General features: G+C 40.1%; 2 protein-coding genes across 4 annotated transcripts in view; both read left to right on the top strand.

Annotated features, from left to right (window-relative positions):
- The window catches only part of LOC126396901 (tubulin polyglutamylase TTLL7-like), a 21523-nt gene extending 19738 nt beyond the window's left edge, over positions 1 to 1785 (top strand). The window contains exon 8 of the mRNA XM_050055272.1: positions 1756 to 1785. Coding sequence (XP_049911229.1) covers positions 1756 to 1785 — 30 coding nt within the window. The remainder of the gene's footprint in view (positions 1 to 1755) is intronic.
- Positions 1625 to 24470, top strand: part of usp13 (ubiquitin specific peptidase 13) — a 52759-nt gene continuing 29913 nt past the window's right edge. Inside the window, exons 1-11 of one of the 3 annotated variants that reach the window (XM_050055193.1) lie at positions 1625 to 1988; positions 5668 to 5793; positions 9080 to 9140; positions 11998 to 12119; positions 14047 to 14189; positions 14460 to 14644; positions 14825 to 14922; positions 15016 to 15206; positions 16795 to 16866; positions 19648 to 19720; positions 21956 to 22081. In XM_050055193.1, coding sequence (XP_049911150.1) covers positions 1878 to 1988; positions 5668 to 5793; positions 9080 to 9140; positions 11998 to 12119; positions 14047 to 14189; positions 14460 to 14644; positions 14825 to 14922; positions 15016 to 15206; positions 16795 to 16866; positions 19648 to 19720; positions 21956 to 22081 — 1308 coding nt within the window. In that variant the 5' untranslated portion in view covers positions 1625 to 1877. Of the gene's footprint in view, positions 1989 to 5667; positions 5794 to 9079; positions 9141 to 11997; positions 12120 to 14046; positions 14190 to 14459; positions 14645 to 14824; positions 14923 to 15015; positions 15207 to 16794; positions 16867 to 19647; positions 19754 to 21955; positions 22082 to 24470 lie in introns of all 3 variants that reach the window. The other 2 variants (XM_050055192.1, XM_050055190.1) reach the window with 2 other exon arrangements.

Genomic DNA, 24470 nt, shown 5'->3' with positions numbered 1-24470 from the left:
GAGTAAAAACTCTCTTTAATGTTACTCCAAAAATCCCAATATTTATAAGGACATTCCACTCTGGATATATTACAGTGATTATGTTGTTGAAAATAAGGAGAAAACAAAAAAAGTATCGTGCTGTGATCAAATATCTTCATCTCAAAGGAATGTCACCATCTGAAATCCACCAAGATATGCTCAGTACTTTACACTGACAATGCCCCTTCACATGCCACAGTCAGACGCTGGGTACAAGAATTCAAGCGGGGCAGGGAGAGTGTGTCTCGGGTCCCAACCTGAAAAGCTCTTTCCCACTGGGATGAAGGTGCTTCAGCAAGTGCTAGAGCAAGTGTGTTGCCCTTGAGGCAGACACGGTCTCCACATTTAAGACTAGACTTAAGACTTTTCTTTTTGATAAAGCTTATAGTTAGGCTGACATAGGCCTAGTCTGCCGGGGGACCTCCTATAACACACCAAGCCCATTCTCTCCTTCTCTCTCTCGCTCTCTCTCTCCTTCGTTTCTGAAAAGTTGGTTCTTCTTCATTTGCTAACATCACTGTCCTATTACTGCATATCGCTAGCTCGGCTTTACTATTATTAGTCACACTTCTACTGTTATTTTACACAGATGATTATTATTGTCACATACATATACTATCATAATATATATACTTACAACATATTCTACCACAATCATTATTATAATATTGTTACTAGAATTAATGTTACATGTAGCTATTATCATCACTGTTTGCCCTGCATCTCTCTCTGTCTCTCTTTATGTGTCATACGGATTACTGTAAATTTATTATGCTGATCTGTTCTGTACGACATCTATTGCACGTCTGTCCGTCCTGGAAGAGGGATCCCTCCTCAGTTGCTCTTCCTGAGGTTTCTACTGTTTTTTCCCCCATTTTTTGGGGGGGAGTTTTTCCTTATCCGCTGTGAGGGTCCAAAGACAGAGGGATGTCCTGTGCTGTGTGATTTGTGATTCAGCTTTATGAATAAAATTGAATTGAAAATTAAATTGAATTGATTATGTTGAAAAATAAAAGCACTGAAAAATCCGCATCTTGTTTTGTTTCCTTGAAGCTCAAAACTTTTGAGTCACCCCTCATATGTCCCCCCCCCCAATGTTGAAATGAAATGTACGCCCTTGGCTAATATGCTTTGCACTTCATGAGAGTGTCCAGCAGGTGGCAGAGCTGTGCAGACAGGATGATTGTCGTCTGATGGACAAAGGACCTTTATTTATAAGCTGCAGGATATTAACATTTTGTTGTGTCTCTTTTTAAGTGTGACTTCCACTATTTAGTTATTATAAATGCCAAATTTTACTGAGAAATGGAGGATTTTTTAAAAATAGTTGATAATTTTATCAACTAAAGCTACTGCAGATTAATACAGATTGATGGAGTGTTTTGTTGGGCTTGTAGGATATGTAAAGGAGTAGCAATTAAAATGAAAATGCACCTGATATGCATGCTTCTCCTCCATCCTGGAGAGGGAAACATGCTGTAGTAAGTGTGGGCGGCTTTATGAATCATCCTCAGAGGTGGGAGGGGCCCTTCTGGTAAAACATCCCCGTGCTGAAAGCGTCACCACAGTCAACACTAACAATGTAATATCTGCGCAGGTCAAATCTCTATGCAAGGAGGGAAAAAAATACAGCCAAAAGAACAACATTAGCCTCCTCCATGCTTTTAGCTCTGCCGCCAGTGTAGCAGCCAGCCAGCCTCCACCCCTCTGTCATTTTATTTTTATGTTTTTCAGCGTCACATCCCCCTGGCCGGAGGAATGTAGAGACGGAGTGCTTTAAAAATAGCATCCTCTCCTCTGACAGCGCTGCTCCGGTGGCTCCGCTGCACTGTGGTGCGAGAAGCAGGAATGCGAAGATGGCTGCAGACCTCGGAGAGCTGCTGGTCCCATACATGCCCACCATCAGAGTGCCCAGGACTGGAGACAGGGTTTTCAAGAGCGAGTGCGCCTTTTCCTTCGACTCTCCCGTAAGTGTCCACACGCACACACTGAGACAGGAGACGGTTGTTTGTGGAGACAGAGGAGGGGGATCAATGTGCGTCGCAGGCGGACTGACAGTCTGACTTGGCCGGGCTAAACAACACACGTGAACCCGCTGTAATGTGTGTGTGTGTGTGTGTGTGTGTGTGTGTGTGTGTGTGTGTGTGTGTCTCCATGGCCACCTTCCCCTGTGAACCTGACAGAAATAAATAATTAAATGTTGTTTACATCAGAGGAGAGAGGGATGGAGGGGTTTCCCTTTGTGCAGGAAGAGGTAGACGGTGCAGCTCAGGCCACATTACCGCTCCGACCACGCGCTAAAACACACACCTGCCCTCAGCTGTGAATTAATTTCAAAAGCTTCAGCAGCCCTGTCAGGGTGGAGCTGTGCTGTATGATACAGCAGTTCTGTGTGTTAGAGAGTTTACAGCCACCTTTATGGTGTTTTTAATTTATATTCTGCCTAAAATTTAACTTGAAACTGTCAGTAGTTTGTCAAGGACTGCACCATATGATGAGATACACAATAACGTTGCTGAATATCGCGATAATGATATTAATTGCGATAAGTAAGACATTAAAGTACTAAATTCTGCCTTTTACAGCCACCTTTATAGTGTTTTTAATTTATATTCTGCCCAAATTTCGACTTGAAACTGTCAATAGTTTGTCAAGAAACTGCACGATATGATGAGATATGCAACAACATTGCTGAATATCGCAATAATGATATTAATTGCGATAAATAAGACACTAGAGTACTCAATTCTGCCTTTTTAAAGCCACATTTTTTGGTGTTTTTAATTTATATTCCGTCTAAAATTTGACTTGAAATTGTCAGTAGTTTGTCTAGGGTTGCATGATATGAGGAGATACATAGTACCGTTGCTAAATATCTTGATAATGATATTAAGCACGATAAATAAGACATTAAAGTACTCAATTCTGCCTTTTAAAGTCAAATTTTTGGTGTTTTAAATTTATATTCTGCCTAAAATATGACTTGACACTGTCAGTAGTTTGTCTAGGGCTGCACAATATGAGAAGATACTTGACAGTGTTGCTAAATATCACGATAACGATATTAATCGAAATAAATAAGACACTAGAGTACTCAATTCTGCCTTTTAAAGCCACATTTTTGGTGTTTTTAATTTATGGTCTGCCAAAAATTTGACTTAAAACTGTCAGTAGTTTGTCAAGGACTGCACGATATGATGAGATACGCGATAACGTTGCTGATTATCGTGATAACAATATCAACCGCGATAAATAAGAGATTAAAGTACTCAATTTTGCCTTTTAAAGCCACATTTTTGGTGTTTTTTAATTTATATTCTGCCTAAAATTTGAATCGAAACTGTCAGTAGTTTGTCAAGGACTGCAGGATATGATGAGATACGTTGCTGAATATCGCGATAATGATATTAATCACGATAAATAACGTACAATAAGGTAAAGTACTCAGTTCTGTGTTTTTGCTGCTTTCAGCAGCCTATGCTGCTAAAATACAACAAATTCAAAGAAAAAAAAAGAAATGAAATTATTTCCAACATTTTTTATGGAACAAATTGAGCATTAAACACAAAAGGCACCAAAAAATAAACATAGGCTACAAATGAGAAAAAAAAACTCTCTTTAAAGTTACTCCCAACGTCGTGCAACGTTTGTCTTTCGTGATTTGTTTTTGCGATACAGAAAAAACAAACATATTGTGCAGCCCTAATATTACGACAATATTTTCATCTTTATGCCTGTATGGTCACTACAGTGAGTTTATAGTGTTGTTTAGCCTTAATAGTCTACAGCAATCAATTTATGGTGTGACTTTCTGTACAGATACTCCACAAATCTCAACATCATGCAATATTTTAGTCTTTCGCTATGCTGATTTTTTTAAAAATAAATACATATATATCATGCATCCCTAAATATTACTACAATATTTTCATTTTTATGCCTGTATGGTCACTACAGTGAATTTATAGTGATATTTTTTTATCTTAATTGTGCTGTTTAGCCTTATGAGTCTACAGCAATCAATTCATGGTGTGATGTACAGTTAAATGTTTAAGACGCCTCCTGCTTCCAAAATTGTGTCCAGTTGTGAGTTTACAATGACTAAGCAAAAACTCATGCTATCCCTGGTAGTACTGTGATACTGGTAGATTGACTTAAAGTACGTTTGTAGCATGTTTTGATGTTACTGTGTCACTAGAGAGTTCATAGAAAATCTCATGACCCACATTGTGATGCACATATATTTTGTATGTTTTCTGTTTCTTATGTGATTAAGGCATTACTGATATTGCGTCAAAACATCAAATATTTTGATTTTAACATTTTTTAAAAATGTGTGAATGTGAGAATGTACAGATTTGACACAGTTATAAAGACATGTGACAGAAAGAAAGTCTGGGTTTTTGGCTCTCATCACTTTCTAGGCGACATACAACATAAAAACCTGTTTTCTCGACTGAAACCGTTTTTAAAGGTGACTCAGCTGTCTGGAGTTCATCATGTTGGCCCGAGGACTGGTTTATTTTTGTCCTTGCACTGTTGAAGCTCATATGTCACTCTGGGCCACTTAAAGGTTTTCACAGGGGTTTATAAGGCCCACACTGATTGCAGATTTAGGTTAGTTTTGAAAAGACTTATTCTTGATGGATTTTGCCTCTGACAGTTTACATGTGAAAGTGCAGGAGGTTGTTTGCTTCTGTCAGAAAAACGAAAACCCCCGGAGGAGGGCCTACTGTATTTGTATTTTAAAACACTTTAAATGTGAGCCGCTAGTCACATGCAGACAAAATGATCATACCTTTGTATCCTGTAACAAGTTTCAGATACAGTAAGTCAATCCAAGGTGTGAAATGCATGGGCCTCAGTCCACAGGCACTCATCAGCAGTTTTATGAGGAATAAGGTTACTGTGTTTTTAAACATGCAGGTGTTCAGCGAGGCACTACTTTGTCAATGAAATGAATTTTAATGTCACTGTATGTAACAGGATGCTTGTATTCTTTAGTCGAAACAACAGCAGCAGCAGCACAATTGATCTATCAGATTGCTTGTATGAAACAAAATATCAGATATTAATCCAAATTTTTAGACATTCTTTGGCTAAAATAACATGTATAAGGTGTCTTTGACTCTGTGCGTTTACAGTAAGAAACAGGAATTTTCAGCAGCAGCCTTTTTCTCGATTAAAGTGAGATTTTTTTTTCTGTGCGAGAGTGCTGGAACAGATTTTTGGCTTGTTGACAAAGTGCGAGAAAAAGACTGTTTGAGCAAGAAAGCCCTTTTGAAAATGTGCTTGCAGAATCATTGGCACATCTCTCCTACTTGCATTTTCGCTGTGCATGTTGTGTTACATTTTTGTGTGAGGTAGTGAGGCCAAAGTACAGAGCGCCACAATTTAACTGATGCTAAATAGTTTTTGTCACAAAGTTCATCTGCTTTTACTGAACTGTTCTTGCCCACTTTAAATAAAGCTAAAATTGTGCCTTTCATCTGAGTGTTAGATCCCATCTCCTCTGAAATTAGGCAATATAAAGATAGAGGACATCGATTCAGGAGGACCAAGAATTTGGTTGGATAGGTTTCCTGTGTAAAGTGCACTTCTTGTTGTGTTGACGTGTTCATAGCTACTGTTTGTTTTGGTCTGCAGGAGTCAGAGGGAGGCCTGTATGTGTGTATGAACACATTCCTGGGCTTCGGACGGGAACATGTGGAGAGACATTATCGCAAAACAGGACAGAGCGTTTACATGCACCTCAAACGACATGTCAAAGAGGTACGTTTTACTCCTGTGGTGTATTTATAGTGTGTTACTGATTTTTAGTCCTCAAATGTTAAGCTTAGTGTAGTTTATTAGCATAAAGGAAGTGCTAAAAACAAAAATATACAACAACAAACATAGCATTGATTGTGCAGATGAGAGGTAAAAAAAACCCAAAAGGCTTACAGCGAAACCTCCCCTCTAAGATTTACACTTTATCCTGATACTATGGATATTTGTTACCTTAACATAATGAAAAAGAGAACAAGTTAGGAGTAATATTAATAAAGATAATAAATAAAACAGAACCATTCTGAGCGCATTAACTATGGCAATGGCTCATCTTAAACATGTACTGACAGCAAACTTTGTTTCAATGATGATGCAAATTTCTCCCAGCTACAGACAGATCTTGGTTGCGTACAAATAATATTAAATTTGATCTATTTTAGTTTGTAATCATTTATTTAATTCATACTTCATTCAATATTCATACATACATAGATTGAGAGTCTCATAACGTGGGAAAGTAGCAAGGTGGATTTCAGACATTGGTTATAATTTACTTTAACCTACATTTATAAGCAGCATATAGACATTTTTATTTATTTATTTTTTTTAAATTTTGCCTTTATTGGACAGGACAGGTAGGCGTGAAAGGGAGAGAGAGAGAGGGGATGACATGCAGCAAAGGGCCACAGGCCAACTATAACTCCTCCTGTGTGCACCCATAAGAGGAAGCTGATGTATAAACAGATAAAAATAATAATGTAGATATAAACATTGAAAAAATATGTTTTCATAGAGGTTGTAATAGTTGACAAATCAATTTTAGTACATTAATAAACACACAAAATGTCCTTAAAGATGCTTAGAACTACAGTATAGTGTGTTATGAACCATTAACTGCTTATAAATGTCTAATAGGAGGCAGTCTCTATTGAAATAAGCACTATTTTACCACTATTTGTATTTCAGTAAGCTGATCATGTCATTAACGCCGTCAGGATTACAGGCTAAACTCACACCATGATAACTGATGCTGCAGAGGTTTGCAGCACTGAAAGCAGTGTGAGATTAAAAGGTATACTGAGTGACCCTAATCGCTGATATCATGATGCTGTTATTTGGAACATCAGTGGTTGAATTACATCGTCCGCCCTGCGTATTCTTGAAGCTGAAATGCTCGGTCATTGACATTTAATTAAAGAAAGATGAAAATATGGACTTTTTCACTGGACCTGACTGACCTTCAGACCGAGGCCTGTCTGAGTGTTTGTGGCGAACACTTGATATGTTTTCAGCTCTCTGTGTCCGTCTGTACCCCCCATATCACATCTTTAACCTCTGACCGTTCTGTTTTCTGATAGTACTGTATCCTGTGGATTTTCCCAGAAAGAAAGTGGTAATTTGGTATTAATTATGTGGAGAGATAGTACTCATTTGATGCACTTCTATTTAATTGATTAACTATTAATTTCCAGTGAAACCTAGAGAGTCTTATAATAAACGTGCGAAAATATGAAATTTGTAGACAGGCAAGCGTACAATTCAATATATAGAGAGAATAAATATTCCAATAATAAATGACCTGGGTTTAAACTGACAATTCTGTCAAGAATCTTCCATAAAAAGTCCACAAACTTTTGGAAATTACACACCCATGACATAAAGTGTCACAGCCTTGTCAAAGTTACTTCTGAAATCCAAATAATAGCATCATACTGAATACACAACTGAAGGTTTTATATAACAGACGGATCATAATGCGATCCAAAACAACAACCCTGCAACAAATATTTTCATAGATTGTTAGATGTGTGAACCAGAGAGCCACTGGTACAACTCTATGGTAACTTCTGAAGTTTGAAGTGGTGTTGCATTGGATTGCATTATACTGTAAGGCGTTTTTATTATTTTGTCCATCCCTGTGTATTTTAAAAAACACTCTTGCTTTTCCTTTGTGGTAAAAAAAAAGTCACACATGAACTCAAACAAGCCTCTCTTTTCAAAAGTCGATGGTGAACAACAAAGGCCTGAGCTGCAGCCGTGTTTTCCTACTGGCTCTAATTGCCCTCAGATAAGCTCTGCTTTGTAAAGAGCTGCTATTTCCATGCCTGGATCTGGCCTGAAACAGCTGCTCACATTCTGCAGGCTCCTGTGTCTGCTGTTTTTTTCCCCATGAGTCCACTTGGTCGCGAGTGTGTCAGCATTCTCTGTCTTTCTCTCTGTCTGCCACACCGTGTCCTCCTTCTCCTCCCTGCTGAGTGAACGGGAAGCAGTCACCTGAACTGAATGCCATCTAGACCAATATTAAATAAATAAATCTATAAATAAATAAATGTAGAAATGGATAAATATGCCAATAAAATAAGTCCAGAAATTAATACATCTGGCATTAAATATATAAATAAATGGAAATGTATACATAAAAAGTAGTCAGTGTAGTTTAATAATTAAATAAATAAAAATAAATAAATATTTTTAAAGGATTACTTTACTTTTTTCCATTACTTTTAAAGGACTACATATTTATTTCAGGGGACTTCTATTTCCTGAATCCACATTTATTTATTTCAGGTGACTGTAGTCCTTTAAAATGTCCTTTTTTAATTAAATCTATATATATTTGTCACTCATTTATTTATTTTAAATTTTATTTCATAGGCATATTTATTTATTAATCTTTTTTTTTTCTACTTGATATTGACTTAAATGTTATTCCATACACCTGGACCAGATGGGATAAATAGGAAACCAGTCGGTGGCACTGGGTTGTTTTGCTGCCAGCCAGTCATTTGGCAGAAAAACAATTTTACCCAAGTGTTTTTTGTTTGTTGATTGATCCATGTATCAGGGCTGCAAACGTTATTGGCAGACTCAAAGTGTTTATCTACCAGTCTGTTAAAGTTAATTTTAGTTTCTTACCACTCTGGACATATGTCGTGGAGAAAAAGAGAAAGATGATTTCACACTCTGCAGGCAAAGACAGGCCCAAACACATGATGTAGTGTAAACTGTATCTGTCCAAGTCTACATATCAAACTGTGCAACTGAAGCGGTTTCATTCATCATTCTTTAATTTTGACCACACCGTGGAAGGGGTTTTCCCCTCGCCTTGTAACCTGACCTGGCAAGTGGAACATCCAGCATCCATTTCAAACAAAATGACAACCATCTGGACCTGCTGCCACAGCCGAGCATTAAAGTTTTTTTTTCCACAAAGAGAATCATCAGACGTGTTTTAATTTGACGAGGCTTCTTTGATCCGATTTAATCTCTTCCTTCCTGTTTCCCACAGAAAGCCACAGGAGCTGCAGGAGGCGCCATCCCCAGACGAAGAAATGGAAAAGTGTTTCTAGGTAAGTCAGAGGCAGTGGTGGAAGACGTACTCAGATCGTTTGTCACTATGTAAAAATACTCCGTCGCAAGTGACAATCCTGTATTCAGAGTATTAATTAAAGGGCCAGTGTGCAGGATTTATGGACATCTACTGGCAGACATGGGAGATAAAATGCACCACTATGTCTTCATTAGTTTATAATCACCTGAAAATAAAAATCATTGAATTTTTGTTACCTTAGAATGAACTGCTTTATATCCACATATGAGCGGATCCTCTTCCATGGAGTCTGCCATGTTGTTCTACAGTAGCCCAGAAGGGACGTATCCAACACTGGCTCTAGATAGGGCCACTTGTGTTTTCACATTTTAGTGTTTTTGTGTTAACACGTTGGTCCCTAAAGTTCTCCTACACGCCTGGCACACGGAAATAGTTTCAGTTCTGCAATCTCACCACTAGATGCCACTAAATCCTACACACTGGACCTTTAAATAAAACACAGAAGTATTATGAGTAAAATGCACTCAAAGTATCAAAAGTAAAAGTACTCATTAGGCAGATAAATGTCCCCTGTGACTGATATATTGTGATATATTACATTATTAGATTGTTATTACATTATTAGATTGTTAATACTGATGCATCGATGTGTAAGTAGCATTGTAATGTTGTAAATCTAAGGGGGTGTCAATTAAGTAACAGAGCCCAAAAGAAGTATTGGTGCATAAATTGTTGCTCATTTTTTAAACTTTAATTGTCTATTTTTGTGGGTAAATATTGGAAAGTTTCAGGTTTTTGGGCCTCTTTAAAATTATTTAACCTAAATAGTCGTTCAGATGGGAAACTAAATGTAAAATTTTAATTTGAAATGTAAACATTAATTGTAGCTGTCAGATAAATGTAGTGGAGGAAACTGTACAGAAATGTAGTGGAGTAGAGGTATAAAGTAGCATAAAATAAACATTTAAGCACCTCATATTTTTAATGTAAACTCAGTCACTGTCCACTACTAGGTACAGGCTGGACTAAACCTGGTGTTTCGGTCGTGAAGTAAATGTGATTTGTTTGTTCAGAAACCCCTCTCGATGCTCAGAGAACCCCCTCTGTTACTAGCAGGTGTTATTGTTTGTTACACTGTGGTGACCCGTCAGCTGCCCCTCCAGCCGGCCTTTACCCAAAGCGTCAGATATTTCCCATGATGAGACCTCTCCTCCTCCTCCTGTGCTCCAAATATAGCCCATTTATTTGTATATGTGGTTGGTAACTGTTCTAAATCAAAGCCCGGTCTGCTCCCCTCCTCCTCCTCGGCGCGGGGAGGGGCTGGTTGTTCGTTGGCCTCTCAGCTGCCACCACCTGTCAACCTCCCTGACACACTTCCACTGAAGTTATGACGCTGCTCAGAGGGGACCAGGTGTCCCTCACCCTCCTCCTCCTCCTCCCTCGCGACTAGCCTGGTGGGGGAGGAATTCCTTCCACTCACCCTCTGTGTAATTGATGTTTCTGTTTCATTATTGTTCGGAGTTTAATAGACTTAACCATCCTTTGCCTTTTGATGAGTGCTGTACATTAGGTCAACCCTCAGCGTCTGGCTGGCAGTCAGACGCTGCTTGCTGTCGTCCATTTTGGATCTTTGAGGTGATAGCGGGCATGTATGTATCCGCCATCATCTCCATACCAGTCCAGTGATCTAATCAAGCCTCTAGCTGGTAACGTCAGCCGTTACCATGAAGCCGGTGGGCACAATAACAATGACAGGGATAACCTATGATCCTGTTTCACATGAGTCATGACACGACTTTAAGCTGTGGAGTGGAGCACAGATGACTGAGTGATTTAAGAGAGGAGTCTCACCTCAGTTTGATATCATTTAGATGAGAAATGAAATGATTAGTTGATTAATCAGTTAGCTGATGGACAGAAAATATCTTCATTGTGAGGATTTAATGCCTCTCTTTGTCATAATTGATATTAAACTAGGGCCGAAACTAATCATTTTCATCATTGATTAATCTGCAGACAGTTTTCTTGATTCATTGATTCATTGTTTGGTCGACAGAAATAATTGAAAATTGTGAAAAATATCCATCAAAGGCTCCGATAACCAAGAGTGATGTCTTTAAACGCCTGGTTTTGTAGGACGAGCAGTTCAAAAGCCAAAGATATAAAACAGAAGAACCTGAAAACTAGCTGACTAAAAGGATTCATCAATTATTGTATGTATTACTACCTTTATTTAGCCAGGAAGTCCCACTGAGATGGGTAGCAACCAATCGAAACCCATTAAAATGCAACAAATACAACATATAACACAAAAATCTGCTCTTTGGGTATGACACTGTTGGTTGGACAAAATAAGATGTCATCCTGGGCTTTAGGAAAGTGTGGTGGACATTTTCTCTACATACTGACAATAATACACCAAATGATTATTTAAAAAAATACCAAGCAGATTAATCAATAAGGAGAATAATTGTTAGCTGCAGCCGTGATTGTAATCAGTAATGAAATGAGATGCCATAGCTGCACAGACAAATGTCAGGGATTTGAGCCATGCTCTATTCTCCTTAGTAACTCCATAAGTTGCTGGTGATCAGAGTGTGTGATAAACAGCTAAATATAGCTCTGCATAAATTGTGTCGGAGCAAAAGAGTCATCAGCGTCGTATGAAGTCATCCTGTCACTGCTGTAAAAAAAGATGTTGGTGGTTTTCTTGTTCAAGGATTCATCTGTTTGTACTCACTGCGTCTCTAGACTATTATGGTCCTGACTGAGGGAACGAAGCAGGAACATAAAATAAGATCAGACCTCACACTCAAGAGCACAAAGGAGCAGAACACAGAATAACACTTTCTCAATGTTTACTTCCTCCCCTGTAGATTTAGAGCTAAACCGTGATTTTAACGGTGAGGACTATGAATATGAAGACGAGGCCAAGCTCGTCATTTTTCCAGACCACTTCGAGATCCCCTTACCAAATATTGAGGAGTTACCCGCTCTGGTCAGTGAGTCGGCGCTGCACGGGCTCTTGTGTGTTTCCATGCATGTTGGTGGGAGAGGGTGCGCTCAGTGGTTCCCTTGTCACTGAACAGACAGCTTGATCGTTCTTGTTTTAAACAGGGTGTCTACAGGTCCTTGAAAAGTCTTAAAATGTCTTAAGATAAGTTTTCTTAATATAAGGCCTTTAAAAGCCAAATTGTTGGGGTTTTTTTGTTCCATTTTTCCTTACTGTTCATTTTGAACTGACATTAGTGTGTTTACTTGGAAGTACATAAACATTTGTGTGACACACAAACATATATATAATTGATTCATTGATTTTCCGTAACCGCTTATTCTGTTCGGGGTCGCGGGGAGGCTGGAGCCTATCCCAGCTGACATTGGGCAAGAGGCAGGGTACACCTTGGACAGGTCGCCAGACTATCACAGGGCTGACACATAGAGACAGACAACCATTCACACTCACATTCACACCTATGAACAATTTAGAGTCACCAATCAACCTGCATGTCTTTGGACTGTGGGAGGAAGCCGGAGTACCCAGAGAAAACCTACGCTGAAACGGCGAGAACATGCAAACTCCACACAGAAGGGCCCCTTCCTGGGTTCAAACCAGGAACCCTCTTGCTGTGAAACGACAGTGCTAACAACTGCACCACAGTGCCCTTGGTTATGCCTGTAGACATCCTGTTAAAGAGCTGCAAAGTCTGAATCCATTCATTTTAATTTGATTGTCACAAATTTTTAACTTGGCACTCGAGAATATAATATATTTCCAATTTCGAACCTCTAGTCGCTGTTAGTTTATTTAAAAGTTTCCATTTAGATGTATTTTTGTGGAAGGTTTTGCTGTTCTTATAAGCTGCTCTCTGCCAAGTGAATATTATGGGGAACCACTGGATACACACACTGTGCAGGTGTTGCTTTTAGCTTTGTATTTCTTTTCTTGTCTGGAGTCCAGAGAAGACATTTTACTCCTGTTTTAATTTGTTGTTGTTTTTTTTGAGTATGAGATTCTACAGTGAATGAGGTTTTGTGTTGGCATGTCATGGGGTTTAATTTTTCAAATTATTTTACGCATGTATCATTAAATGTTGTGAGTGCTGACCACCTATCCTAATTTCAGTTTGTTCTGCACACTTTGTTTCTGCGCATAGAGACACCCTGTCTTCCTCTGCTGGATCCATCACTTTATGTGGCGCAGCTTCACAATGTCTTGCATAGATCTTGCATTCCTGCGCTATTGTCCTTTCTTTCTACTGTTATTCATGACTTGCATTTAAAGGGACAGTTCACCCCAAAATTTAAGAATACTTATTTTTCCTTTTAGCTGTAGTGCTGTTTATTAATCTAGATGTTTTGGTGCGAGTTGCAGTGTGTTGGCGATATCAGCCGTAGACCTCAAAACCTTGTTGTGAGCAGTTTCATGTAGGAACTATTTTCTTTCTACCAATCTACACCTGCCAACTGTATCATTGCGCAGAGGAAAACGTGTCTAGTCATGGACGAGAGACTCGCAAATATTAATGGCGTCCTCCTCAGCTGAGCGTTAACTATCTCATTGGTGCTAGGTGATCTAGTAGGAGATGCACGCTTCCGTCTGCACGGTGAAATGATTGGCAGGTGTTATTTGGTAGACAGGAAATAGTTCCTACATAAAACTGCTCGAAACAGCGTCTGTGGATTATTTTGAGTAACTGGGTCATGATTTCTGGGGAGAGACACTTTGAGTAGCACAAGCCGAGTGTCATCTAGTTACATTATATTCGAGAAGGTAGAATATTTTAACACTCTGCAACTCACACCAGAACAATCCAGACTGATAAACAGCACTACAGGTAAGAGGAAAAATATGTATTTTTGATTTTCGAGGTGAACTCCACTTCCAGAAGTTCATTCTGTCTCTGCTTGATTTCTGTGATGCTCAGGTGACCATCGCCTGTGACGCAGTGCTCAACGCACCATCAGCCTACAAGAAGCAGGAGCCTGAATCCTGGGAGGAGGAGATCCAGGTGTCCAGACATGCCAGGAGCCTCAGACAGCTGGATAATGGGGTCAGGATCCCACCCAGGTAGGAAACCACTGCATCATTTATAAAGCAGGACTTAATTACATTTCTAGACAGCAGTGGTTGCATTTGTGCAGCCAGTTACACGACTGCATTACTGTGTCTCCTGCTCTTTGCCTTGTTTATCCAGACTGTTAATATTCAAAATATAAATCCAATCACTTTTCCACCTGCTTGTGAGCAAAGTGCAGTTTTTAAATCATTCTGTGAGTCTTCACATGAAAATAAAAGCAACACAACAGAAACAAGAGTCTCTGTGTCTTTCTCTATCAGTGGCTGGAAGTGTCAGAAGTGCGAGATGAGAGAAAACCTGTGGATGAACCTGACAGATGGAGCCGTGTACTGTGGGAAGTGGTTCTTTGATGGGAGTGGAGGAAACGGTCACGCTCTGGAGCACTACAAAGAGACCAAATACCCCTTGGCTGTCAAACTGGACACCATCACTCCAGACGGAGCAGGTCTGAGACACCCAACGTAGTTATCTGAACTGTTGAATCCACAATCTGAGTTATTAAGTAGTGTTAGTCAGTTAGTCAGTGTCCTTTAAATTGTCTTTTGGCAAAGTTTTACCAGAAAATTTGTGTCTACGAAAAAAAAACAGGTCTATTTTAGTGATGTAACTTATCCTTTGGTTTCAGATGTCTACTCATTTGAGGAGGAGGAGGCTGTGTTGGACCCCCACATATCAGATCACTTGTCACACTTTGGAATAGACATGCTACAGATGCAGAAAAGAGTAAGTTGTCTGAGCTGTGAACAAACAAACAAAAACCAAAATGTGAGGCTTCCACAGTGAAGGTTTTACACAGCTCTCTTTGTTTCCCTTCAGACAGAGAATGGCCACCACACAGACAATAATGCCCGGCCGCGGGTCAGTGAATGGGAGGTGATCCAGGAGTCGGGCATGAAGCTGAAAGCGGTGTTTGGCTCTGGTTACACAGGCATCAAAAACCTGGGCAACAGCTGCTACTTCGGCACAGTGATGCAGGTCCTCTTCAGCATCCCTGACTTCCAGAGGATGTGAGTACGCACAGTTAGCAAGAATATGTTTTCATCTAAATTATTTAACATGCAGACTATTTTTTACATTATTCATACACAGTATATTGTAGCGCCTATATCAGAGCATAAATAGGCCATGTTTAAGGAGTGATTTCATTGGGTGTTTTAATGTCTCAACTCTACAATACTGAACACCATGGGCCCTATTAAACACTCTACAGTGTGTGGTCCAAAGTGCACAGAGCAAGTGCATTTAGGGCATGTCCAACACCACTTTTGATAGTTAAACGGAGCATAGTCTGGGCACAAAGTAAGGCACAAGGTGTAGAGGGGTTGCATTAAGTCCCTTAATTAATCATAGGTTTGTTTTGGGCATAACATGAATTTAACCAATCAGATTGACAGGTGCTCCTGCAGCTGCTACATTGATATTTACATGGCGCATTCGGCATATTGGAGAAGCGTTTTTTTGCTGAGAGTAATGCAGTAAGAGCAGTAATGTCACTGCAAATACCGTGGGACATTTAAGCAGCAAAACTAAAAACTGCAGCCTAATTATAAACTTGAAACTAAACATTTAGCTTCTAAAATAATCAGTAAAGTTACGCTGCTCCTCGTGCATAACTGCGCACAGCGTCCCTCTTAATGGGGATGCTCTTGCCCTAGGAAAAGCGAAGTTGTACTTAACTAATAGACTAATTAGACTAATAGATTAATGTGTACGTCTCCCACAGAACAAAGTCTGTCCTTTAAATAGCAGGAAAATATGGCAGCACTCTGACAGTAGACCAGGTTTTTACTGGTCAATGGCATAATCTCTTGCTGCTCCCTCAAAATAGCAGTTCGCCAACAATGCAACAGACCACACCTCATTTTAAGACCTGCACGCCCATGGGTGCACAGATGGGTACAAGTGCTACTTAACAACATGGGTGCTGGCTGGCCATGAAAATGACAACTGAGTCTGAAACTAGCAATGACAGTTGCTAGCTGTGCGCTGCTTTGTGTCAGGTAAGATCAGGCCCTGTGCCTTTGAACCTTCAGTACTGTAACAATAAGAGGTGGAAAAAAATGCTCTAAACACAGCATACATAAATGAATAAAATATTTTTACAGATATTAGATTTACTGGCAGGTATAGCAGCATTTGTGAGCTACTGAACAGATCTTGAAACCGGCATTTTGGTAAGTGAGTTTCTAAGCACGAGAGATGCCTAACAAGAGGTTCAGTAGGCCAGACAATTTTACAAAGTATGCCAGTCACTGATAAACTGGAGTCGCCATTTTAAACAAACTCACATGGAGATGAAGGACTTTATAATATGACCCGCTTTTGTAGTTTCTTTTGCAATACTGCTTGTAATTACTGATGGTAATCTATAATTATGTTTGTTTGTTGATTGTCTAGCTCAGGATTAGGTATACATGTAATAGTAATACTTCTCTGGAAACGTCTTTGGTTATTTAAATAACTGATATGGCCCCCAGCAGATGGTGTTAGTGTCTTCATCGTGCCAACTTGTGTGTTTCCAGTGGTCTTGTGTCTTTGTGATGTAACCATGTACTCCATCTGAGGTGAGCGTGTGACATGTATTTTGATCTTTAGGTATGTGGGTAATCTTCAGAGGATATTTGACTATTCACCTCTCGACCCCAGCCAGGACTTCGCCACACAAATGTAAGTGACTCCAGTGTTACATAATGCAGTGTTAAGATACGCAAAACAAGTGAAGGTGTTTTTCAGTTGCTGCTGTGGTTGAAAAATGGCTAAGGTTTCGTTATGAGTTACTAACTTCAAATTTGTATCTTTATGATTACTCTGCTGTTTTATAAGAGGCAAAGTTTTGTCAGTGACACTTCATTAAGATAATAAATGCATATTCAGTGGGGTGAAAGCCTTTTTTCTGCATCTTCTGGAAAATACTTGTCATATAAGCCAGTGTGTTGCAAGAGTCCAGTCAGGTGCTGTGGTCATGATGAAAGCAGAATGTTAGCCAGGCAGGTGACAAATATCAGATACTGTATGTGAAGCAACAAATGTTTCATATTCTGAGGCACAATGCCAGATAAACATGTTTATTCCCACCACTGCTCGTACTTTACACCCTGTCAACAAAAACCAGGCCATTCAGAAAGAGAATCTGTGTCTCCAAATGTGTCGAGCCTGGACTGATTAAACATGACCCCTCTCTTAAAAACATTGAAGGCAAAGCGTTAAATAAATTTGACTTTTTCTTGGACAGGTAGGATTATCCTAATTAACTGAAAATATTACTCTGTATTTACCTCTACATAAATAAGAGCGTTGAGGAGAAGATTCCTGTAGAACTCTTTCCGGATGCGTATGAAAGGACAAGCTGTCGCAGTAAGCATGGAGCCCACACTGTAACTAACTGCACTCCCTTAAGAAATATTATCATATTTTTGGAAAATGAAACAGTGATTCCAGAAAGAAGCAGACAGAGGGGTCTACAGTCTGTGTTTGAAGGATATATCCTACAACACGTTAAAAAGACATGTGTTTGAAGGATATATCCTACAACACGTTAAAAAGACAAAGATAGTTAGAAGCTAAAGCCGAACTATAGGCTACAGATCACAGTGTAAAAGTGAACCACCACATCACTGCTGATCGCCACACTAGACAATGAATATAAAGGGAACTTTGCTGATATTGAACCAGCTGTGTGGCATTGCAGTGTGTACAGATGAACGGTGTTTGGCTTCGCCCCGTGCTGCTGCCAGCACCCGGACCTGTGCCGCTGGACAGGTAGGGATCTCCGGGGGAAGTCAAACAACGTTCATCTGCACAGTGCGACGACACAGAACTGGTTGAATATCAGCAAAGTTTCCCCGCTTCCCTTCACTGCTTCCTGTACAGCGGGGTCGGTCTTTTTGTCACTGTTATAATCATTAAAAAGCAATTGTCGCTGTCCGATGAAAAACACATATCTCCACTTTTGACAATTTTGACTTTCTACAGTGCATGGAGTGTCCATAATATTCCCTAGCAACTGTTCGTGTTGGGTATCCAAATGACCAATGGATAGACGTTTTATTACATCATCTATTCAACACATATCTCCATTGGGTGTCAGAAGTGTCCATCAAAGCGCGTAGAAATTCAAAATCGTCAAAAGTGGAGATACGTGTTTTTTTCATTGGACAGCGATGTAGCAGCATGTGAATACATTCAGTAGGCTCTATCTTCAGTAGCTAGCTAGCAAACCCTACACTTTTCAGGGTTTGATTTTGGTTTTGGAAGAGGTAAGAGACGTATATCTTTTTCCAACCTCTCCAGGTAACGAGTATCATTAATACACGACGTGCCCCAGGCACAACATTTAGCTCCAAATCCACAAAACCAGCCTGAAAATGAAGGAAATCTGAAACGATTGCATTAGAGTCAATGGAGCACAGCTGTGTTGTTGTCGGACCCTGGTCTGAGCCGGCCTGATACGACGTCATGACTGGCCAGTCTGTGTCTGGGGGCGGGACTTAGCAAAGGGTCAATTATTTGGCGGATGGAAGAATTTTCACTTCTGCAATTTCACCACTAGATGCCACTAAATCCTCCACACTGGACCTTTAAGTGTTTGCTTACTCCTACTGTTACAGATTAGTCTTATTTATTGTATTTGTTTATTTTTGCTGAATACATTTTGGATTACTTTATGCATAAAATGCCAGTCTTGGCCAGGAAACTATTGAAAATATTTTTTTTTAAATCTCAGTGAGGCTCTTCTGTGAAGATAAAGTTTAATTAAGATAAAATCTTGAATCATCATAGACTGATACAGACTTCTGTGTTTATATTCACTGTTTCAGCCTTGGGAGGATGTTACTGCTTGAAACAACTCAATGCTCAGATATACATTTCTTAGCATGTGTAAAACAACATGAGACCAAATGAATCTTAATATTAGCTGTTGAGGAAAGAGATACTGATGAAACTGATTGTACAGGAATGGGTTGAGCCACTGCCCCCTACAGTTTATGTGTGGTATGGTATGTGGTATTTGTGATGAAATGTTTTTTGTCTCAACCCAGTCAGATCTGGTAAAGAATCATTCACAAATTTCCAAAAAGTAGCAATAACTGGAGCATTTTATAACGTCTATAAGGTGTAGGGAACAAAGGTTTGTGTCATAAAATATACTGTTCACAAATAAGACAGAGATTAGATTTGTATGTCTGTGAATCTGAAGGATTTAGGAAGAGACGGAGAATAGAAAAAATATATATTCCTGAAAGGTTTGGTACCATGGTAACAGAGCTGAGTTTAAATTGGAGCCAGCTTTCTACGAGCCGGGGTGAACAAGTTAGTCCCTCAGGCCCCAGGTAGACTGTCTGATGGTTTTGAAATGTCTTTCTCTGTCTAGTATAGACCCACACCCACACTAAACTGACAGACTGACCTTATGTTGTCCTGTTTATACCTTTCGTTTTTGTCCGACAGGGCTAAAGTGGGACACGGACTCCTCTCAGGCCAGTACTCCAAACCACCCATGAAATCTGAGCTCATTGAACAGGTGATGAAAGAAGAATACAAGGTATTAAACTGGGTATGTGCAGCTCCCAAACTGACAGAAGCATGTTAATACTGAGTGGTAGCAAAGTGAGTCTTTTTCATTTCATGTCCAAACTGTTAGGGTTGTCAAGAGGAAAGAGTCTCAGCTTGCCAGTTTGATGTTTTCCCAATTTAAACATGAAACAACTTTCATAAGGCAGCATAATCTGTGTTATTAATACACCTGAGCTTCTGTGTGATTGCGACAGCTGGAGAGATGTTGATCGAAACAACATGAAGACATGATTTTGAGATACACTGTCAGGTTTTCTTGTGCTTTGACCTTTTTCCTTTAGTCTGAAAATAGTCCGGGGCTGCGGTCCCAAATGTGCAACTCAAATTGTTTATGAACACAGCTCCCGGTGCAGCTCTAACCCAGTGTTTTGCTTTTAATTTCCCCCACAACACTGCTTAATTTAGTCACAAATACTAGCTGTGCATAATGATTGCCTTCATTATGAGTGCTTCCTGCAATCTGTCAAGTCCTCTAACAGTTGGGTTGATTCAGTAGGGTATTTCTTTGTGTGTTTTGCTGTACTAATTTGAATGCACGAGATATGAAATCATTGCCTTTTCAACCACATAGTACACAGCTGCCGGGAAATTAGGAGAGGAAAGCCATTAAACAATAATGGGGCCCAGCACCATGTCTGTAAGCCTCAGGCTTCTTTTCAGTAATTGATAGGGCAGAGCTATGATCCTGCACTTCCTACACATGTGATGGTGGGGTCAAGTTTGGGTACTTATTGACAGCTGGGAAAAGGCTTGGGTTGGCATGCTGTGGTCAGTCTGTACTAAGGAAATATCACTTATTGAAACTATTTACAGTGAAATGCCTTTTTAAGTTTACTAACCTTGTAGGAATTGTATGTGATACACTGGCTAGAGGTGTGACAGGGGTGTAGGGATGTCTCCACATGGGATTAATTTATAATGAATTGATTATGAAGATGTTTAGTTGGTGTATACTGGGTAAAATAAAAGAAATAGTGAATTTAAAGGAATAGTTCAACATTTTGGAAAGTATGCTCACTTGCGTTCTGGTGGAAAGTTGTGAGAGGGTTAGTACCACGAGGGTGCAGCGATATACCAGTTTCAAGGTATATCATGATATGAAAGTTATCATACAATCGCTTATCTACGATACCGCTAATTGGATGGAGAACCTCAACTTTATTTTAATTATTTCAAAGGGGACGACCTTTTACACACACTTCCATTAACAAAATGGTTTCAATTATAGTAATAAAACATTTGTTCAACCAACAATAATCTTCCAGTTTTCATTCCTTTAAGGATCATTCTGACCGATAATATAGTCTATATATATATATATATATATATACACACATATATATAGACTAGATTGTTTTGAGTGTTCAAGATATTGTCCGTAGAGATGTCTTCCTTCTATCGATTGTAATGGAACTAGATGACACTCAGCTTTTGGTGCTCAAAAGATACATCTGAAAAACTCAAAGGCAATGTCTCTCTCCAGAAATCATGACCCGCTTACTAAGATAATCCACAGAGCTTGTTGGAGTAGTTTCATGTCAGAACTATTTTCTTTTTACTGAACTTCACCTGCCAACTGTATCATTGCACAGAGGGATCTGTGCATCTACTCATGGATGAGAAGCTCATGCTCATGACAGTTAGACATGTAAACATTATTGGCATCCTCCTAGGCTGAGATGTAACATTAGCTAGCTCAGAGTGCTAGGTGAGCTAGCAGTAGATGCACACCTCCTTCTGCGATACAGTTGGTGGCTGTAGCTCAGAAGAAAGTCAATAAAGAAAATAGTTCCTGCATTAAACTGCTCACGACAACATCTGTGGATTATCTTGCATAAGCGGGTCATGATTTCTGGAAGAAGATAATGCTGTTGTTTTTTAAATGTATTTTTTTGGCACTTTGAGCACCACAAGCTGAGTGCCATTCACTCTTCAGAATATCTTCGCAGGATATAAAATCAACTCTCTCTACTGAAGCTATAAAGAACACAGCTCTTCATACTGGATTCACTGGGAATTTTCCTGTACAGAGCCTGGTACTGGCAGGCCACCAAAGCTGCGTTCAGTTTGTGTCTGTGATATTGCACGCTGGTCTACTGCTTGTCTTATACTTCCTTTTGAGACAGGTCAGTGGTCATGCACGCATGTCAGTGTGTGTGACGCCCAAATGTTGTCATTGCAGCACCAGCAGAGGGGCGTCTCTCCCCGGATGTTGAAGGCCCTGGTCAGCAGGGGACACCCAGAGTTTTCCTCCAACAGACAACAAGACGCCCACGAGTTCCTCCTGCACATGATTAATTTGGTGGAGGTGAGTGAAGCTGAACCTCTGTGCATGTCGCAATATTCAAAATGTACAATAGGTGACTGTAAACGAGCAGAAACCACAGCTGGTAGACTGTGAAGAGGTCATGTGAAATCATGACATCATATTTCATACCTCAACTAGTGGCAATGAAGGCCAATTGTTGTATCGCCTCATGTCACCTGTGTCTCAGCGAAAAAGTTACACCTAAACACAACACAAATACTACAGTCAATGGCAAACTACCTGTGTGAGAGGAAATATCTCCATACCAGCAGGTGGCAGTAGTCTTTAATCATCATTAAAAAATAGAAAAAAAACGAAAGACTGTCAGGAGGGATTCAAGACGCTAGTTAGCCAGTTAGCACTAAGTGGTACCCTCCAGGGCTGAAAAATGAAGCCAACATAGAAGTGCCAAAACCTGACGACGTTGAAATGCCGAACTGTGCAGCAGAAATCAACATTGTACAGCCTGGTATAGAAAATGGTTTGATCTCTATAGCTCATGACAACTTTTTTATAATGCCTAATTAGGGGTGGGAAGCTGTCTGTTGATAGTGTCCTTGGCTTCTCAGTGAGATCCACCCCTCGCTCCTCCACAGCTCCAGCCTCTCGCCCAAATATGGTCATTTGTGGCTCCAAACAAACTGATGGTGACGACCAAAATGCCTAACTCTATGCTCCAAAACGGGAGTCCACAAATCAATGGCTGACGTCTTGGTAGCGACGTTTATACAGTTTATGGTTAGTACATTGACAGCACAACCCAATGTTGAAAGGTGAAGCGAATAGTAACACAATGAGAGCTCAATGACTAAAAAAATAATCTTACCTAATACAACAAGTTTGTTTGGATCTTGCCCTCTTGGCTTTAGCTGGTTGTTTGCTTTCCTAACTTCTGTTTCTCTTCTCATGCGCTGAGCTGAACTGCCTATCAGAGTGATTTCTTAAATGACTGCCATCTCTGACGCAGATTCAACATGCTAAATTGGCCGAAAAAGAGCTGACCAGGGCCGACTAGTGCGAACTGTGTGGGGAAAAACTAGGGCAACAGACGCTGACCAGCAGCCCAACATTGACAGCTTGGTGTGTCAGGGCCCTGTAATGTTTGCTGTAGTTCATTTGAAAAATGCAATCAACCATTTAAGGTGACATTTACTGAGTCATGCTATGAATATCAACATACTTTTCATTAGATAGGTATGTGAAGCTTTGGAATTAAACGTATACAGTATGTATGTTAGAGGATCCGGTTACAAGTGCGTGTTCTTGGGAGGTAATTCCACGTAATGCAACAAACACACAACAGAAAGGGATGCTGCCTCTCACAACTGATAGTCCCAATAAAGTTCCTCTACCGTGAAATCATCACGTTTTTACAAGATGGCTGGGTGATATGTGACCCCTGACACACATGGACAGACAGTTGATTGGGAGGGGAGGGTCTGTTTTTGACTGAACACAGCACACTGTCTCCTTGGTTGGTACGTACACATGGGGCGCTCTGACGTGTCTTTCTGGACCAGGATAAATATAGCTCAGTGCTATCAGTTACACAGGGAGGCCAGATAATGCTTCCTATTCTGCCTCAGCCATGATACATGCCCTGACTTGGACCCCGACACCTCCTCCACTTCGTGTTGTTTAGATCAACAACATGCTTCCCATTTGCTCCCTAATCTGTAGGAACCTCACAAATCTTGTTCTGCTCGAACTATTTGAAAATGGCCTTTACTGTCCTCCGCTCCTTCAGTCCACTGGCCTGCCCCTACAGCTGTCTGTGAACTAGACTAGAACTAGATTTAGTTATCCAGGGATAGATAACGTGACTAAAGCAACCACCATCAGCAACATTTTCCTCTGTCTATGTCAGCCCTGCATACTTGGCCTGAGTGAAATTATAACTTGTGTATTTCTGTAGCCTCTTAGAATAGAAGGGCTGGGTTGCAGAAAGAGTGCAGCGCAAACTGCTGTGTTAAGTCGCGACGCCATCCTTCATCACAGTCTTCAAATAAACAGCGTAAACTTCGATGACCCCTGCTGTTCATGAGCAGCGAGGTGACACGGAGCCGCTCAGTGATGGTGATTAATGTGCCTGCGATTCTGAAAAGATGTAACACTCTCAGTTATGGAGGGTTCGGTCAGATGAGGCGGGTCCTAAATTAAAGGGTTATATCTGCATTATGAATGACTGTATTAAGAGATGTGGGTCAAACAGCAGTCGGGATGAAGTCATGCCAGGAGACTGTAATAGACCGCGGCAGAGAATAGATTTATAGATAGAGTTGCATTTGAGACCTCAGGCTGCCATGTGTCACAGAAGCTTTACATGTCCAGGGTATATGTGAAGCTTCTGCACAGCTCTTAAGCAGACATACAGTCATTTAAATAACAA

The sequence above is a fragment of the Epinephelus moara genome, chromosome 10 (genome assembly GCF_006386435.1).
Source record: "Epinephelus moara isolate mb chromosome 10, YSFRI_EMoa_1.0, whole genome shotgun sequence".
Classification (NCBI taxonomy): domain Eukaryota; kingdom Metazoa; phylum Chordata; class Actinopteri; order Perciformes; family Serranidae; genus Epinephelus; species Epinephelus moara.
Note: the sequence above shows the minus strand (reverse complement) of the source record. Positions and strands in the feature narration are given on the sequence as shown.